Here is an 18,168-nt window from a genome sequence, read left to right on the forward strand (position 1 = left end):
CCTGCATAACTACTAAGACTATAATTGACATGTCTCAACTCCTGTTCAGCTATAAATCATAATTAATAATTAAGCTATTTCTCTGGTAACTCTTATTCTATAACTACTGGGCAATCTCCTGTCATTAATGACTGAATTTACCATGGAGCAGGAATGTTTTCAGTGACCCACAGGCTTCCACAGATGTTTTAGCCAGGTCTAATGCCCTGAGTCTTGAACAGAACCACTCCCCTCCCCACCCCAACACTGTTATACAAATGAATTTGGGTACTTCTAGGTTAAAGGAATACAAAAATCACAAAAGGGTGGAATAGACTTTGTGGACCAATAGTGTGTATTTTCAACAAAGAGCAGTTTTCTTTTTAAGCATTCACTAGATCTTCCTTATTTGTGCTGCCACTCTCAGTTATTTCTCAGTCTACCAGATATTTGGTGTTCTCTAAAGTACAGGACTCTTAATAATTGCCCTGATTCACTCCACCTTAGTGATGATTCTTCCTGGATGGTGTACATACATATTTATAATATGTACAAAGTCCCTGATATCAGCAATTTGTATTTAATAGAGAGACGTGAGACTACTTCACTTTCTGACAGCCTGTCAAGTGCCATATTAATATTAGTTGTTATTAATTATTATTATTTAGTAGGAAAAGCCTTCTTTGGTTTAAACCATGGCTGCCTCGGGAATATATGGTAATTTCTTGAACTGAATTTTGTTCTTGGCCCAGATCATAAACAATATTCATGATCGCAAATGTACAGAGAATTTATTTATAGCCTTGACATATTTTTCCATGAACTGTTTAAATATTAACGTAGTCCAAATGAAACTTGCCAGGAAACTAATTGATTCATATTCATTTCTATTGGTGACTTTCCACAGAAAGAAATTAAGAATTACATAAGTATAAAGAATAGACAGGAACAGGCAAAAGTTCAGCAAACTGCTGTTATTATAGGTGATAAAATTATGTATATTTTGAATTTTTCTGTGTACCTTATATTTCCATAATGTAGATCCACAGTGACCTTTGGCATCTTGTAGAGGAAGACATATGCTTTTTTCAATTTCTTCCTCAACTGCAGGGATGGCAAATATATGGCACATATGTTGCCACTTCCTACTCCCATGTTCATAGCAGACAGTGCTAGTCAATGGTAGCACTCTTTGTCATGAATTGGAAGTAATCCCATAATCTTTTGCAATCTAGCCCTCTACACAGTAACGTGAATAGATCAGAGTAGTCACCTGAGATGAAAGCCTTTTGTCATTCTTGTTCTAACCTTAAGAGGTCATACCATGTCTTAGTCAAGGATCAGTGGTGTCAAGGAGTAGAAACTCAGTCAAGCTATCTTAAGAAAGGGAAATTTATTATAAGAATACAACAGACATGATTACAGATGTCTGGACTGTGAAGTACAGCCAAGCCAGAGAGTGATTGAAACTAGACTTGGTAAGCAGAAACTGAGGTTACTTGCTCTTTCTCTCAGTGACCATGCAGTGTCTCTCTTCTATGTTCTCTGTCTCTTCTTTCTTTTGACCATTATCTTCTATTTTCTACCTAACATGACTTCCCAGCCTGACTCTACATGTTATTTAATTCAAGCATCCACATACTTCTTTCACTAGAATCTCTGTGTCTCTTATAGAAAATTCTCAAGAAACCAAATCTGATAGTTAATTAATTTACATGCTCTCAGAAGGTCAGTTGTCTACTTTTGGTTCAGCCAGGGTTAAGAGAGTGGAATCGCATTGTATAAAGGGCTCTCCCTCCCAGAGCTATAAACATACCAGGTTAAACCTCAAGAAGTTATGTCTGGTAAGCAAATTGACTATCTAATCTGTTCATATATAATCTCTATTTGTCCTCCCTGAGTAAGGTTGCCAGATAAAATACAAGAGACCCAGTTAATTCTGCATTTCAGATAAACTGAATATTCTTGACATAGGCATACCAAAGTATTATTCAGTTTATGTGAAATTCAAATTTAACTGGGCATCCTGTGTTTTTATTTGGTAAATATGGCAACCCTATTCCTGAGTCCTTTCCTGGACTCACCCCTTGAGCTGGTACAATGAAATTTTTTTCTAGTAAGATTATAGCCATTACCCTTAGAGTTGGGGTCCCCAATCCCTGGGCCGCATACCTATCCACAGCCTGTTGGGTATCAGTCCACGCAACAGGAGATGAGCAGCCGGCCCATGAGCAAAGCTTCATCTATATTTGCAGGTACTCCCCAGTGCTAGCATCACCGCCTCAGCTCCACCTCAGATCATCAGGCATTAGATTGTCATAGGAGCACTGGTCCCTGGTGCCAAAAAGGTTGGGGACCGCTGCCTTAGAATGTGAATAAAAATCCTAAACTAAAATATCTCTAAATATCAGAGGTCCAATGTGGCCACAGCAATAGTCCAAGTTTATAATATTGCATGTTTTACAAATGTTGGCTCTAATTTTGAAGACTTGATTTTTCCTTCCAGACTGATTTTAGTAGAGATTTTTTTTTTTCCTGGGTGGACCATCTCTTCCACAGAATAGAAGCTGTTTGAGGGCAGAGTCTGACTGATGTTCATTCAATGTACATCACTCAGTAGAGTGTTTGGAGCACCATGAATATATAACAAATGTCATAATTTCAAAAAATAAATTTCTTGGAAGAGTTTCTTCCAAAGAAGTTGAACTGGTGTTAACTGGGCTTGTGGTACTTGGACAGGATTTGTTTAGGGTTTTGGGGATCACTCATTTCCCTTCAATAACCAAATCAAAACCAAAGGACTGATTTATTCATTAATGGATGGCTGAGACCCAATAACTAAATACAGAGCACTGTTAAGAGGTAGAATGTGGATACAGCCTAGACTTTTGACTTAAGAAGAGGGCTTTTGATTTTGTACTTGAATTGTAATCTTGGTACCAAACTGCATATTCATATGTGTGTAGGGAGAGAAACGGGGGGAGAGAGAGCAAGAGCGAGAGAGCGAGAGCGAGAGCGAGAACGAGAGAGAGAGAGAAAGAGAAAGAAAGAGAACTAGAGTTTTAAAACAGACTCCAGAGTACTTACTCAACAAGCAAAATGGATAAGAACCACAGGGCTGCCTCACAAAGACAGTCATAGGTTATACGGAGAGCATGACAAACACAAGTTACCCTTCAAGGTAGTGTCTTTACCCACTAGTGACATGTGACCTAAAGCATATTAAATTCCATACAATCATTTTAGTCACTGCTTTTACAGTGGGGAGGAGTCAGTGCAAGGGATGGAGTGTGAAAAGACACTTCCTTCTTAGCACTCCTTTCTTATTTTTCTATTATTTTATGTTAGCTATTATTAAGGCAGTAGCAAACTTCACTAAGTATATTAGTTTCCTAGGACTGTCACAACAGAATACCATAAATTGGGTGGATGAAACAACAGAAATTTATTATCTCATATTTCTGAAGCCTAGAAATCTGAGATCAAGGTGTTAATAGGACCATGTCCCCCTTTGAAGGTGCTAGAGAAGGATCTTTTCCAGGCTTCTCTTCTAGCTTCAGGTATTTCCTTGGCTTGTGGCAGCATAACTTCAATCTTCACTTGGCATTTTCTCTGCTTGTCTGGGTCCAATTCTCCCCTTTCTATAACAACACCAGTAATATTGGATTAAGGGTTCACTCTACTATGGTATGACCTCATCTTAGCTAATTTTATCTGCAACGACCCTCTTTCCAAATACAGTCACATTCTGAGGTCCTGGGGGTTAGGACTTCAACATGTGAATTTAAGAGGGGGCACAATTCAACCCATAATACCAAGGTATTCCATTATTCCTTTTTTTAAATATATATATATATTTTTATTTTTAAATTATAGTTGATATTATATTAATTTCAGGTGTACAACATAGTGATTAGGTGTTTATATAACTTACGAAGTGATCACCCTGATAAATCTAGTACCTGTGTGACCCATACATAGTTATTACAATATTATTGACTATATTTATTATGCTATACTTCACATTCCCATGACTATTTTGTGACTACCAATTTGTACTTCTTAATCCCTTCCTCTTTTTAAAAAATTTATTTATTTTAATTAGTTTCAAGTATACAGTACAATCCTTTCCTCTTTTTAGCCCATCCCCGCAATGTCCCTCCCATCCGACAACCATCAAAATGTTCTTGATATCTATGACTTTGTTTCTGTTTTGTTCATTTATTTTGTTCTTTAGGTTCCATATATAAGTAAAATCATATGGCATTTATCTTCGCTGTCTGACTTACTCCACTCAATACAATATCCTCTAGGTCCATCCATGTAGTTGCATTTGGCAAGATTCCATTCTGTTCTATTGCTGAGCAACATTACATTTGTATATATATACTACTTCTTCTTTATCCATTCATCCATTGATGGACACTCAGGTTGCCATATTGTGGCTACTGTACATAATGCTGCAATGAACAAAGGGACATATACACATGTCCCTTTGAAGTAGTGTTTTTGGTTTCTTTAGATAAATACCAGCAAGTGGGATTACTGGGTCCTTCTTTCTCTCTTATTATAGCATTTGTTTTAAAACCTATTTTGTCTGTTATGAGTATGGCCACTCCAGCTTTTTTGTTTGTTTTTTCCACTTTCATGAAATATCTTTTTCCATCCCTTTACTTGAAGTCTATGTGTATCTTTTGATCTGAAGTGAGTCTTTTATAGACAGCATATATTTGTCTTTTTATTTTCTTTCTTCTTAAAGAAGTCCCTCTAACATTTCTTGTAATACTGGTTTGGTGGTAATGAACTCCTTTAGCTCTTTCTTGTCTGGGAAGCTCTTTATCTGTCCTTCAATTGTCAATGACAGCTTTGCTGGGTAGAGTGATCTTGATTGTAGGTCCTTGCTTTTCATCACTTTGACTATTTCATGCCAATCCCTTCTGGCCTACAAAGTTTCTTTTGAGAAATCAGTTGACTGTCTTTTGGGACCTCCCTTGTAGGTAATGAATTGTTTTTCTCTTGCTGCTTTTAAGAACCTCTCTTTGTCTTAAACTTTGACATTTTAATTATGATGTGTCTTGGTGTAGGCCTATTTGGGATCATCTTGTTTGGGACTCTTTGCACTTCCTGGACTTCTATGTCTATTTCTTTTGCCAGGTTAAGGAAGTTTTCCGTCATTATTTCTTCCAACAGATTTTCAATTCCTCGCTCTTTCTCTTCTCCTTTGGTACCCCGATGATGTGAATGTTGTTATGCTTGATGTTGTCCCAGAGGCTCCTTAAACTATCCTCATTTTTTTGGATTTTTTTCTTGTTACTGTTCTGATTGGGTGTATTCTGCTATCTTATCTTCCAAATTGCTGATTCAAGCCTCTGCTTCACCTAATCTATTGTTGATTTCCTCTAATATGTATATACATTTTAATTTCAGTTATTGTATTCTTCATTTCTGACTGGTACTTTTTTATGTTTTATATTTCCATTTCTATGTTTCCTATCTCTTTGTTGAAGTTCTCATGGAGATCATCAAGCATCCTATTAGTGCTTCTTTGGGTCAAATAAAAAGGCGAAACTGAAGTATATTGAAGTCCTATGTATGTAAACTACATAGATTTCTTATAAATTACTGCTATCAAAGTAGACAAGAGATGCAAGAAAAAAGGTATCACAGAACTTATATCATAGGTTATCAAAATATTGGTATACAATCTGTCCTAACATAGAGTAGCTTTCCCAAGCTGCTGCATAATGATCCTAAAATTACTAGCAAGAAAAAAAAAACAGTACAAGAATAAGGTTTATGCAAATCGACTCCATGTTATAATTATTCTCCATGCTAATATTATCAGAAGGATCTCCATGATACAGGCAGTAATAACAGGTACTTCTAAATCTTCTGAATTCAATCTCAATTTTTCTCTCCTGTGGGTCTTTTCAAAGCAGAGAAAGGATGCAGTATCTAATAACTTGTAATATCCTTTGCATCCTTTCTTTCTGAGCAGCTGCCAATGTCCTTACTCCATGTGTCATCCTGTAGCATATGCCTTGACCCAGCTCCAGTCCTAGCCCCTGTAAATTCTTTTCTCTGTCCTGCCGTGGAGCTGAAAATTCTGGTAGGAAGGAGGAGAATTCGGTACTAGGGTTGAGAGTCACGTTCCTAAGGTTCTTGACTAGTACTTCTGAGACAGCTTGAAAAGCAGGCTGAATCTCCTTCACTGGGCATCTGAGAAGACTCCGGGGTCAAGGTTGAGTTAAGCTTCTTTGGTGAGTCCATTGGAAGTCTAGTCACAGTTTGAAGCTCCTCCAAGGTCTCCCAAAGGGTTTGAGTGGAAGGTGATACTCAAAACTCTCAAATTGCTGCAAAATAGCCTAGAAAGAACCATATACCCAAGAAATAGTGAGAAAAACCTCAGTTTCAACAAAGTGTGGTGAAAGAAAGCTCTAACCTAAAAGTTTAGGTCTTCTGCCAGCACTTCTGTCTGGGAGAAAGCTGCCCCTCTAGCCCTCTTGCCCTGAAGCCAGACAATTTAGCTCCTCCCTGTATGTCCCTGGCACCTTTCAAGTTGCTGCCCCAGTATTGAAGTTTGTCAGCACATAAATTTGTATGCAGGCCCTTTAAGAGGAACAGCAGGGACTCCAGCCACCCTTTGTCTTACTCAGCCGCAAACTCTGCTGGTTTCCACAGCCAGAAGTTGTGGGGACTTCTCTCCCTGCCACTGGAACCCTGGGCTGGGAAGCCTGCTGTGGGGCTGGGACCCCTCACTCCTCACGGGGGATCTCCGCAGCTGAGAGAGATGTCCCTCCCAATTTTTAACCTCCACATGCAGGTATGGGATCAGCGTGTTCTTCGTCACCCCTCCACTAGTCTCAGTGTGGCTCCTTCTATATATCCTTAGTTGTAGGACTTTTGTTCAGCTATACTTCAGGCAATTCTCAGTTATGGTTGTTCTGTAGTTTAGTTATAATTTTGATGTGGTCGTGAAAGGGTACCAGCATAGCATTTACTTACATCGCTATCTTGACCCCCTACAGTATCCCATATTTCATTACTCTTAAACTCCATAACCACATATCCCTTGCAGCATCTCCTGGATTTGTTTTTCCTTTTATTTGAGTATTTCTTACAAAAGTATTTCAATGTGCATGTTTGTGTGGTAGACCTTTTGAGGTTTTACATATTTGAATAAAACTTAATCCATATTGCCTGTGGTACAATAGAAGTGTACAATAAACTGTGAACTTTAGAAAAAGAAACTAAACAACAAAGTCTGGTGTGAGATATATGTATATATATATGTACGTATATATATAATAGCCCACGAGATGTCATAGTCACCAAAGAAATTTTCTTTTCTTCCAGTTCAGCATTCAGTACCCTAGTTAATGAATAGTGGAGGTGTTCTTTGGGAGACTGGCTACAACGTAAAAGTGGTTTAAAGCTCTAGAGCACCACAAATCTCTATTTTAGACTTTTTTGTTTAGTATATGGTAATAGTCATGACAAAAGGAAAGTGACATGAATTAGAGTAGTATAATAGTCCAGACTGATTTGCTGACAATCTACTGGTCTAGCAATTGGCATATGGGTCCTGAAATAGCTTACCACCCATCGCTTTAGTTTTCTAAGTGCCTATGTGATATGTTCATATTGTTTCCTATATTAGCCTCAAGAGATCAGCATAGAAAACTTCATTTTTGACAATTCCACTCACTGTCATCATTGTTCTTTCAACAAAAGTAAGGTTTACAAATGAGACTTGTTTACACAATAGTGATATATTCTTTTTTCAAACAAATATCACTTTCAGAAGCTGACTACCTTTATTGCTAATAATCTATAATATCTGCGAGTAGTCCTATCATATTTAAAATTTTGTTTAATTTGTTTTGAACACCTTTATATTTATTTAGATGAACATATGGAAATTAAAGGTAAGATGCTCAGTCACATTCTTGTGTTTCAATTTGTAGCCATGCAATTTGACGTTGATTTTCTTATTTTGCAAAATTACAGAGAAAGTCTGTATATGATAGATTCAGTCCACTCTCCATATTTCCAGGACTAAATATCCCAGCCGTTAATTACCATAGGCCTTTGTTTTTTCTTTTCCTCTTTGCAGTTACCTGCGTTTTGGTCATTTAAATACAATATTAAAAATAGGAAAATAGGTCACTAAGGGAAGAGATTGATGATAGAAGATATATATGAATTTTTTATTAACAAATTTCTATTATTCAGAGAAAAATAGCTATATTGTTTCTGTATTTTGTTTTTTAAGGTAAAATACTTATATATGACAGATTTATGGCAATTTATTTATCTCTTTCAGCAGTCTTTTCAATGTGTTATTTTGATTCAGGCACATAAAGGGATAATTCTAAACAAGTAAAACTATCTGAAAGGTCTTCATGCAAGCTATAATTAGCCCTTGCTTATTTTAAAGATGGCCCTTTCTATGCATTATATAAATAATTGCAAAACTAATTAATCATACTTAACCCTTGTTTTCTAAAGTTGCAGCAGCATAGGAATAATTGAGGGTTGTATATGGGTTACAATTAGGAGATATTTGACTGAAGCTCCAACAGAGTTATTTTCCTATTTCTATCTCCCTTCCTTTGCTGCTTCTAGTTCTTAGTGATTACACACAAGGCAGGGACTGTAGGAATTTGGAAACTGATAAACCTGAAGACTTTTAATAAGTCCCTGCCTGACACCAACATAAACATCCTATATCTGGTGTATCACATTTTTTAGTGGCCATTTAAAGATCTGTGATCCCCAGCACTATGCCACAGTCAGCTCACTTCTTCTACCCTAGTGCCAAGTGCTCTTCTTGCTGAATGAGCATTTTTTTAGCTCTTCATAGCTCCTTTTCCCTCGAGGAGGGTAAAAGAGAGGATCTTTAAGCATCCTTTCAACTCCTTGTTTATATAACTTCTTTTGGAAAAATATATGTGAATAATGTTTGAAATCTGACCTTTTGGCACTTTTTTTTAAGTGATGGGTTTTTAGAAAGAGCTGTACTGAATAAAAAGAGCAAAATATAATTCATTTCAGTCTTATAGCCTGGAGCAAGGTTTGAGTTTCAGAGATGAGTGTAAGAAAGGTGGATTCAACAGAAAGAGAGTGGGGATAGTCTGAGAGGGAAGCATCATGCTTGAAACTGGCTTTGCAGTGGCCTCTGGAGAATTGAAATGTAAGGAAGCCATGGGCTGACTGAGCATATGGCACTGACTCTTGCTGAACAAGGGGGAAAGAAACAGAGCAAGAAAGAAGGAAGGAGTAAAGTACCATTAGAGATGAGACAATGCCACAAGAAGGCCAGAAATGTGGGACTCTCACTTAAATCAGGACATTCCCAAGAATTACTAAAGACTATCTATTGGAGTGATAGGATTTAATTATTTTAATGATTAGCTCAAGCAAGTTTTGACTGGTAATTTTTTTTTTCGCCAAAATTCTTCTCTGACTCATGGTATATATTTTTATTATATATGCTATACTGGTTTTATGTGTGAAGCCCCCTTTAATGCACTTAGAATTTTGCATATTGAGAGAGCTTCAAATATTCTGTAGACTCCTACTCTATAATTAACTGTGGTTTAAAAAGGAACATACATAGTCATGCAGATAACTTGTTCTTAAGATGTCATTATCATTAGTTGTCACTGGCAGTTAGTCATTTTTATTAGATATTAATATTCACAGCTTTTAAAGTATTACAAGTCTCTAGCTTCATATGGGAGAGAGAATAGAGCTTAGATTATTTGGCTTCGCCTACCAAGATATCAGTTGAATTTAAACTAAAACTATACAATTTCGACTTTTCCTATTTTCCACGCTACTGACAGCTCAGATTAACTCCAAAATCATCCTACAATAAGAAGCCAGATTAGATAATGAAATTGTAATTTTGATTTTAAAAAACTTAGTCTTAGATGCTGTCAAATGCTGATCAACATCATCTGAACAAAACAACCAAAAACAAATTAGGAGAGGGATGAGGAAAGTTGAATACTGACTGGATAATAAATATTAAGAAATTTTTATTAATTTTTTTAGGTGAGCTAATGGTATTATGTTTATGTATTTTAAAAGTCATTGTCTTTTAAAGATATAAATGAGAAGAATGGGTAATATAAATGAAACAAGATTAGCCATGTAGTGATAAATTGCTGAATCTGAGCAATGCTTATATGAGTGTTCATTATACTACTTGCTCTACTTTTGTATATGTTTGAACTTTTTTCATAGTAAATAGTTTAAATATTTGATCAGAACTTTTGCTTCTATTTGTGAATTTTAAAAAGACCAGGCTTTTCTAACCCAAAACAATTCTAACCCTTTATAGATTGTCTTTTATAAAAGGGTAATGCCAGTAGAGAATCAAGTCTGTAATCTCCTACAATGCTTTTTAAATGCATATACCATCTTTTAACACTTTTATACATAAGCAGCTACTTAGTGCCATCTGTGAATTTCATGATGGATACAGACCCCACCAGGGGACCACCACTAGAGGCAGAGGCAATGGGGAAGTCATATTTGAATGAACATAATACATCTTTATATGCCCTGGTAGCCTGGGAGAATGGCCAGATTACTTAAAGGTCAAGTAGGGATTTTGTTCACACCAATGGATTGGGTAATCCGTGAACAGGCAAGTACCCTAGAAACTGGTAGTTAGAAGGCTGTAGAGCATAATGAAAGTTTGAGCATAAGCTAATCATAGATTACTATCTCAATTCAACCAATTACTAGTTGTGATCTTACTATATGTTAGAGAGCCTTCGTTAACTCATATAATTCTCCACATAATGGGGGACTATTGGGCATTTATAAAATATGTGAAGTGTGAGAAAGTGTTAACACAGCAACTCTGGTTGTTTAGTCCTTGTATGTCTTCAAGGGAATCTGGAACCATGATTGACTATTGGCCAACACCTGGGAATTTGGCTCTCATAATGTCTTATGTTAATGGTTGTTGATTATGTTTTATAAATCTGGAGCAATGGACAATGCCTTATCAGCTTATCAAAATTGCTTTGTATAAACATCAACACTGATAATATGCTTCTAGTTTCATTGTTGGGATCCTGAGTTTCAGTTGCCATGGCTGGTCATGTAGCATGATGTACCTATTTGACCAGTTCTTAATAAAAGCCTCAGACCCAGAGACTCAAACAGGCTTTCTTGGACAGAGACATTCTGCACATGCCCCTCTAGTTTGTTGCTAGAGAGAAAGCATGTCCTAAGTGGTCCCAGATGGGGAAGTACTCAAAAGCATGTGCCTGACCTCTCTGGATTCCTCCTGATTCATATATTTTTCCTGTTGTTCTTGGCCTGTCTCTTTTTGCTCTACTAAAGCTTAGCTATGAGTATAACCTGCTATTGAGTCTTGTGAGTCCTTTCAGTGAATCAGCAAACTTGATTGTGACCTTTGGACCCACAAAACATAAAGGCACTAGTACAATGCCTTACAAATAGTACACATGCAGTACAAGCTAGCTACTACCACTTAACTTATGCCTGCTAGATGTTATAGGCGACTAACCTCACCGTACTAGAATATAGGCTGGGAATCTAAGACTTTACCTGCTTTTCTCATCCATGCTCCTGGAAGAAGGCAAGGATAACATCTCATCAGTGGGGAAGTTATAATTCCAAGGTTCTCCCTTCCCCTTTCCATCCCTATTGATTCAGAGTGGGAAGGTACCATGTAAGGAAAATGGTTAGATAATCAGACCTTCATATGGGACCTTTTGAGAATGTACAACAGGGCAAAATCATTTTACCATTTTGAAGGGTAACAAAAATAATGAAAAGCCTTGTTGAGAGTTATGAAAACTAGAATACTTAGACTGTCATGGAACCCTAGGGGTGGGTGATAGAGGCTGGAGCCTCACTTTAGGTAGCAGTCACAAGAGGCAGTGCTATTAGAAATAGCTATCAGGAGTTTTCCCAACTCAGCCAGAACCAAGCATACAGCTAACTATATGTAAACATTAAAAAATAAACTTAATTGGGTGGGGCTTTAATTGACGGCTAATGTAAGGGAAGGGGGAGTCCAGGGTACCTGTTATGCAATTTCTTTTTAGATTTGTGTATGTGTATATGTTTATGGTTCCCGTACAAGTGACCAGATCTAAGTAAGGTACATCGAAAGAGCCTTCTGTCTTTAAAATGCAATGATAATTACCATAAAATCGTTTGCTATGTTATGCATTTAATTAATATTTTTCAAATAAATTGCTTCCAAGATGGACAGGACTAATCTCTGTAGTGATCTGTAGATGATGAAATAGTTGGTATACATTTGCTTCTTCACAGGTGGTTTTTATTTTCATTGAGCCCTTAATTATTTGGGGTGCCTTCATTGGGTTTCCTGTTGCAAATAATGATTATCTCCCTATCACTGTCATCCTCACTGTCATATGTAATCTCGTCACTGTCACTCGCATTGCCATAGACTACATTGTCTCTAGAATCTACCCTATGAAAGGACTTGGAAAAAGGCTTCATTTCACATAGAAAAGGTGGGTTTTGAGCATTTGTCTTCTTGGGCTTAGAAATATCACTGGACAAAGACTTAGAAGTATTGCACATAAGGCATTTTTCCTGGTAGCATTGACAGGACTTAACTGATTGAGGGCTAGATAACACTTCTGCCCTACCTACGCTAACTAATGTTTTTACGTTAGAATGTCCAAAGGACATCCTGGTTCCAAATTTCTGCAAACTAGATGACGTGGGTACCAAAATTTGATTGTGTGGACAGGGTGGACAAGATAACTCAGTTGGCTTGACTGGATATTGTAGACTGGCTGGCCAAGGTGACTTGACTGCCATATTTGAATAGGACGAACTGACTTGATTGACTAGCTTATGGGAACAAGTTAGCTTATGTGAGTTCTCTAGACTGCATGTTCTATGTGACTTTTCCAGGTGAGATGATGGCATTTCTTGACTTGATGGTCTGATTAACTTTTCTGTACTAGATGGTCTCGATGGCATTTCTGGACTCGAAGGCTTGATTAATTTTTCTGTACTGGATAGTGTGGATGTCTTCTCTGGACTTGAGGGTTCAGATGACTTCTCTACGTTGAGTAGCATGGATTCTGTTTCTAAAGTGCATGGACTGGCCGTCTTGGATTCATTGATTGATATTTTGGATGACTTGGATGTCTTGACTGCTATACCTTCTTTCTTGGCCCTGAAAAAAAAAGAAAATTTAGAGTATGACAATTTAAAACAAAAGAGTATTTTTACTATCACCAGAAAACAAACTTACTGTGTCAGTTTAGACTTTTGGGTTTTTTTTTTTTTTTTTGGCTCTAGTAGGAAATTGAACACAGTAAGAATTGGAATGTGATAAAAAGCCATGAGTCAGGTTACAGATATGAACTCATATTGAATTCATGCCTAGTATTTTACTGTTTCAGCCACATTAGATAACCGTATAGTCTACATATGGAAAAATACAAAGTTGTTTCAAATCTACTGTTGAGAGACAATTTAATTTAATCCAAAAATTAAACTTATAAAAATGTTACAAGTTGAAGTCATTGTTTTCTTATTATACTTACACTAGCAAGTTATCTATCCATGCATATTTATATTCACAATATTCCTCTAAACCCAAAAGAAAGGAGTACTGGTATATTTTAGTCATCAGTCCTTGGATTGGGATATTTTTAGGGAACCACAATATCAGGGCCAGCCTGATCCTTCTGCATGAAAGGCAGGGATAGATGAGAACAACAATGAATATTTTTTCATGTTAATACATCTTAAAATGATAGATTACCCAAAATGTTTTGTTGTTGTTATAATGCAGAGACCCAACTCCCTCCCTCTCCCCTTCTTCATTTTCCCTGTCTTCTTAAGATAGTCATGTCCTCTTTTCCTAGACTCAGTTTATAATGAAATTAATAGCCTGGGGCTCAGCCTAACCCTAAATAGGACACAGCTTTGGCTAAAGTTGATAATATACTTGAGAATATTTAAGAATTGATATAATTTAAGTGTAAGTATCCACCCACAAGATATTGGTAGCTCTTTAGAAGTCTAGAGTTAACATTAAGTGACCACAACAACAATGAAGCCTCCACTATATGTACACACATACACACACACGCAGACCTTACATTCTTAATTCAAAGGTGTAAAACTTACGTTTCTGCTTCATCACCCACACAATTATAATGGAGAAAACAAAAACAGGTAAAGGTAAAAGCTGTGATCATAACACCAATTATGATGATGAGTAGACGTCTTCTAAAACTGTCCAGCCTGATCTCCATTGATTCAGTGTGCTTAGCTCCTGTCAAAGAGATTGTATCACCAGAAAATGTGTTAAGTAAACAAGTTTTCTCCTGTTTTGATTGTGGCTTACCACTATAGGTCAAAATCAAATCTTTTCATCAATGATTTTTTTAAGCATAAGTGTTCTACTGTCATTTTCTTCTCTCAGTCATGCCCTTAGCCACAGTCTAGAAGCCAAATTTGGGAGACATCTCTGGCTAATCAGTATAATTCCCTAGGTTACCTCTGCATCATGGCTTTCTAACCCTATTACCTAAGTTTTTGAGAGTGTGTATCTTGCATGTGTGAATGAACTTGAGTATATGTGTGTGTGTATGTGAATGTATATGGTGGGAAAGGGGATGGGACAAGAAAAAAACCCTTGTTGAAACCTACTATGTGTTAGATACTATGCTAGATTCATTCACATAGTATTATCTAGTTTGCTTGGGGTTGAGGTTGGTGGATTGGGTGGGTCAGGGGGACAATACATCTATACTCTTTATGCTTGTATGTTGCTTAGATTTTTCACACAGAAGGATAACTCTTAGGTATTATCCTAGAAATTCTTAAAGACTTACTAATGGTAACATCCAAGAAACAGCAGACTTCTTAAACACAGCTACCTTGTCTGATTAAGTGCTCGAATGCATAATATAATAGATTGTAAATTCTTACCTGTAGTAGAAGATCCATTACTATGGTTTGTATTTAAACAACTATTTGTCCAAATGGACACAAGTAGGACATAAATAAAAAGATTCATGTCCAGTGCTTTGTTCAAATGATTTTCTACCAAGGAAACTGCTGTATTTGATATGGGTCAGCTTGTCAAGGGGTTTATGACATCATTATCATTTCGTGTCATAGTCTGACAACATAATCTCACCATGGGGAAGCATGAGCTTCTGTCTAGGTCAAGTTAAGTGCACTGGATTTTATTAAAAAAAAAAAACTACAGTACTACTGTTGAATTTCTGGCTGGAGAGTGACATATTAAAATCTACATTTTAGAAAAACCATTCTGGCTGTTGTATAGGGAATAGATCAGAGGGGCACAAGCAGAAGAAAGTAGTAAGACAATTAGGCTATTATAGTGGTCCAGATGATAGAGGATGGTAGCTTGAAGCAGAGTAGTGGTGGTGAAGATAGAGAAAAATTGATGAATTTGAGAACTTGATGATAGGTAGCCTATGGGGCATGAGGGGGAGAGAGGTAGCAAGGATGATTCATTCATTCAATAAAAATGTTGAGTGTCTATTATGTGACAGGAAGCTTTGCACTAAGCACGGAACATTCAAATAGACATAGTTCTACCTTCAAGGAGCTCAAAATCAAATGGGAGAGACAGACATGTAAATAATCAATCACTGGGTGGTGTGATGTCATGGTACAGTGCCAGAGGAGCACACAAATGGAGTATGTGTTCAGAGTTGGGATTCCTGTAAATGACCCTTGAGTATAGGTGGTGTTTTAAAGTTTTTTAAGTGAGAGTAGGAATTCATTGAACCCCAAAAGGAAGGAAATAACATTGTATTGCAGATAGAGAAATCAATATTCACAAGGCATGGTTGAGGGAACTTCATTTCCACATGGCCAAAATGAATAATGTAGGGGAGCAGATAGCTGGAAATAAAGCTGGAGTGGGTAACCCTTATAAAAGGGTTGTGTGCTAAGGGCCTTTCTTTAAGTCTATTTTTTCATCTGTAAAATGAAGAGAAAAGAGATGAAAGAACATGGCCTATAAGGATAGCACCCTTTGAAATCATCCTTTTGGGATCATTGGAATAGAACAAAATTAAATTTTTTTTTTGAAAATACAACTCACTTTTACCCTGAAACTTTAAATAATCCTGCTCCCCAAATACCTTTTAACAGTATAAAGATCAGAAAATGTTATTTTTACACAATGTTACATATCAATTACATCTCAATAAAGCTAGGAAAAAAAACTAAAACAGGATAATGTTATTTTATTCCTTTTTGAATAAAATGATCTTTGAGTAATGCTTTTAAAGTGAAAGAATGTATTAACTCTTTTTAAAATCAGTATTTTTTATTTCTAATGATGGATAGTTGATAGACAATTTTTTTTTAAGAAACTATTTATTTTCTGTCAACCTTATTTCCATTTAGTTTCAGACTTTGTGGAAGAACAACCTAAGACCACTCAGTGGTTGCTCCTACCCATTCAGTGGCCTGAGCAGTAGTGTTGCAGACCAGTATTTGGTGGCAGGCTGAGTGCTCCAGTCTTCAGTAGGAAACTGCTGAATAGGCACGGAGGGCACCTGCATGCCTTCAGACCAGCCTGTGACTTCAGATTGAGCAGCAGTGAACTCAGGAGCTGGAGCAGTCCATTCACCCTGAAATTCCTCCTTGGTCACAGCCTTTTCAGCAGTGGCCTGCTCTTCCTTTTCAATCTCTTCAGGATTTCTGTAGAAGTAGAGATCAGGCATGACCTCCCATGGGTGTTCACGGAAGATGGTGTCACGCATGCGCAGGACTTCCTAGACCAGCATCCATAACATCAGACCCACTGAGTGAGCTCCCTTGTTGTTGCAAGGGATGGCAATGTCCACATAGTGCAGAGGAGAGTCTGTGTTACACAGGGCGATGTTGGGCAGGTTAACATGAGACACCTCTGTGAAAGGCTGGTGGTTGGCCCTGGGATCAGTAACCACCAGAAATAGGGCTCCCAGAAGGCTGCCTGGATCTGGTTAGTGAAGGTCCCAAGAGTGAAGCGGCCAGCAATAGGAGTGGCTCCAGTGGCAGCAGCAAACTTCAGCACAGCTCGCTGGCTAGTATTCCTGGATGATGTGACACTGACATGAGCAGGGTTTTCAATGGCAACAATGGCACAAGCTGCCAGCAGAAGCTTCTCCCAGGCTCTCTTCAAATTTATGATGTAGATGGCATAACTTTTCCTTTTGTAGATGTATTGTTCCACTTGGAAGTCAAGGTCAGTGCCACCTAGGTGTGTTCCTGCTGCAAGGTATTCGAGGACATCCTCCTCCTTCATTTGTAGGACATCAAGGGCTCCGGACATTGTGAAAGTCTCCCTTTAAGTTATGTGGGAACCAAGAACAGCGCCGAATGGGCCCTTCTCTAGGTAGCGCAGAAAAGCGATAGACAATATCTTAAAGCCAGTATTTCAGAAATAGCTTCCAAATTAATTTGAACATTAACTTCATATTCACAGTGGTTACAGAAACTACCCTTTTTCTTTTTGCTTTAATATAGACATATGATTTTATTTGTAGATTTACATGATTGGCATGTTAGAATTCATTTCACTCAGAAATTCTGGGGTACAGTTTTGATTAAAATTGTATATTATAGATGTACTCTAAAATTCCATTTCTTGTTTTAGATGTTGTTATTGTTTTTATTGTTGCCAGAACTAGGCTGAGGACCAGTGAGGCACTTGCCTCTGGCACAAAGTTTAAGCAGTGCCCAAACACTCAGTAATCAAGATAAATAATATTTTAATGCAATATTTTAAAAAATTAATGCAAAAAAAATCATGATATACAAGTTATCAAATATTTAAATAAAGATAGAATCTGACCTTGCACTTGCCCCCTAATCCCAGCTCTGCATCTTTGGCCTGCAGGGCCATCCTTACCCTTGTCACTTTAAAAACCAGAAGATCAGGGTCCAAGGATACACCCAGTGTTTTAAACATCACTGTGTTGTTCCCAAGACCCCTAGAACTCTCTCTAGGACATCTGCCCCTAGACTGCTGTTTGATGATTGTGTGAAGAATGCCTCTTCCTGCTTTCTCTCTCCTTGGCTCACCAGAGCTGAACCCTTGCCACTTTTCTGATATCTCCACTTTTATTTGATTGTCTTCCTCCCGAAGTTTGACCAACACCATCGCCAGTG

General features: G+C 37.4%; 1 protein-coding gene and 1 pseudogene across 1 annotated transcript; both read right to left on the minus strand.

Annotated features, from left to right (window-relative positions):
• Window positions 1-12,333: 12,333 nt before the first annotated feature.
• Window positions 12,334-15,049, minus strand: CUNHXorf66 (chromosome unknown CXorf66 homolog). Its single transcript, XM_011377616.1, has 3 exons — window positions 14,962-15,049; window positions 14,155-14,302; window positions 12,334-13,192 (listed from the first exon to the last, which is right to left on the minus strand). The coding sequence occupies exons 1-3, from the start codon at window positions 15,047-15,049 to the stop codon at window positions 12,334-12,336; spliced, it is 1,095 nt and encodes a 364-aa protein (XP_011375918.1).
• A 1,394-nt stretch (window positions 15,050-16,443) lies between these two features.
• Window positions 16,444-17,400, minus strand: LOC105303802 (annotated as a pseudogene).
• Window positions 17,401-18,168: the final 768 nt, after the last annotated feature.

Source organism: Pteropus vampyrus, unplaced genomic scaffold (assembly GCF_000151845.1).
Source record: "Pteropus vampyrus isolate Shadow unplaced genomic scaffold, Pvam_2.0 Scaffold318, whole genome shotgun sequence".
Lineage (NCBI taxonomy): Eukaryota > Metazoa > Chordata > Mammalia > Chiroptera > Pteropodidae > Pteropus > Pteropus vampyrus.

What these genes read in the sequence shown, in the direction of transcription:
- CUNHXorf66 (XM_011377616.1), bottom strand. Translation starts at nt 15,049, where the DNA reads ATGAATCTTTTTATTTATGTCCTACTTGTGTCCATTTGGACAAATAGT. An exon ending in TAATGGATCTTCTACTACAG is followed by an intron (nt 14,303 to 14,961) that starts GTAAGAATTTAC and finishes TCTCTTTGACAG; the next exon opens with GAGCTAAGCACACTGAATCA. An exon ending in GTGGGTGATGAAGCAGAAAC is followed by an intron (nt 13,193 to 14,154) that starts GTAAGTTTTACA and finishes TTTTTTTTTCAG; the next exon opens with GGCCAAGAAAGAAGGTATAG.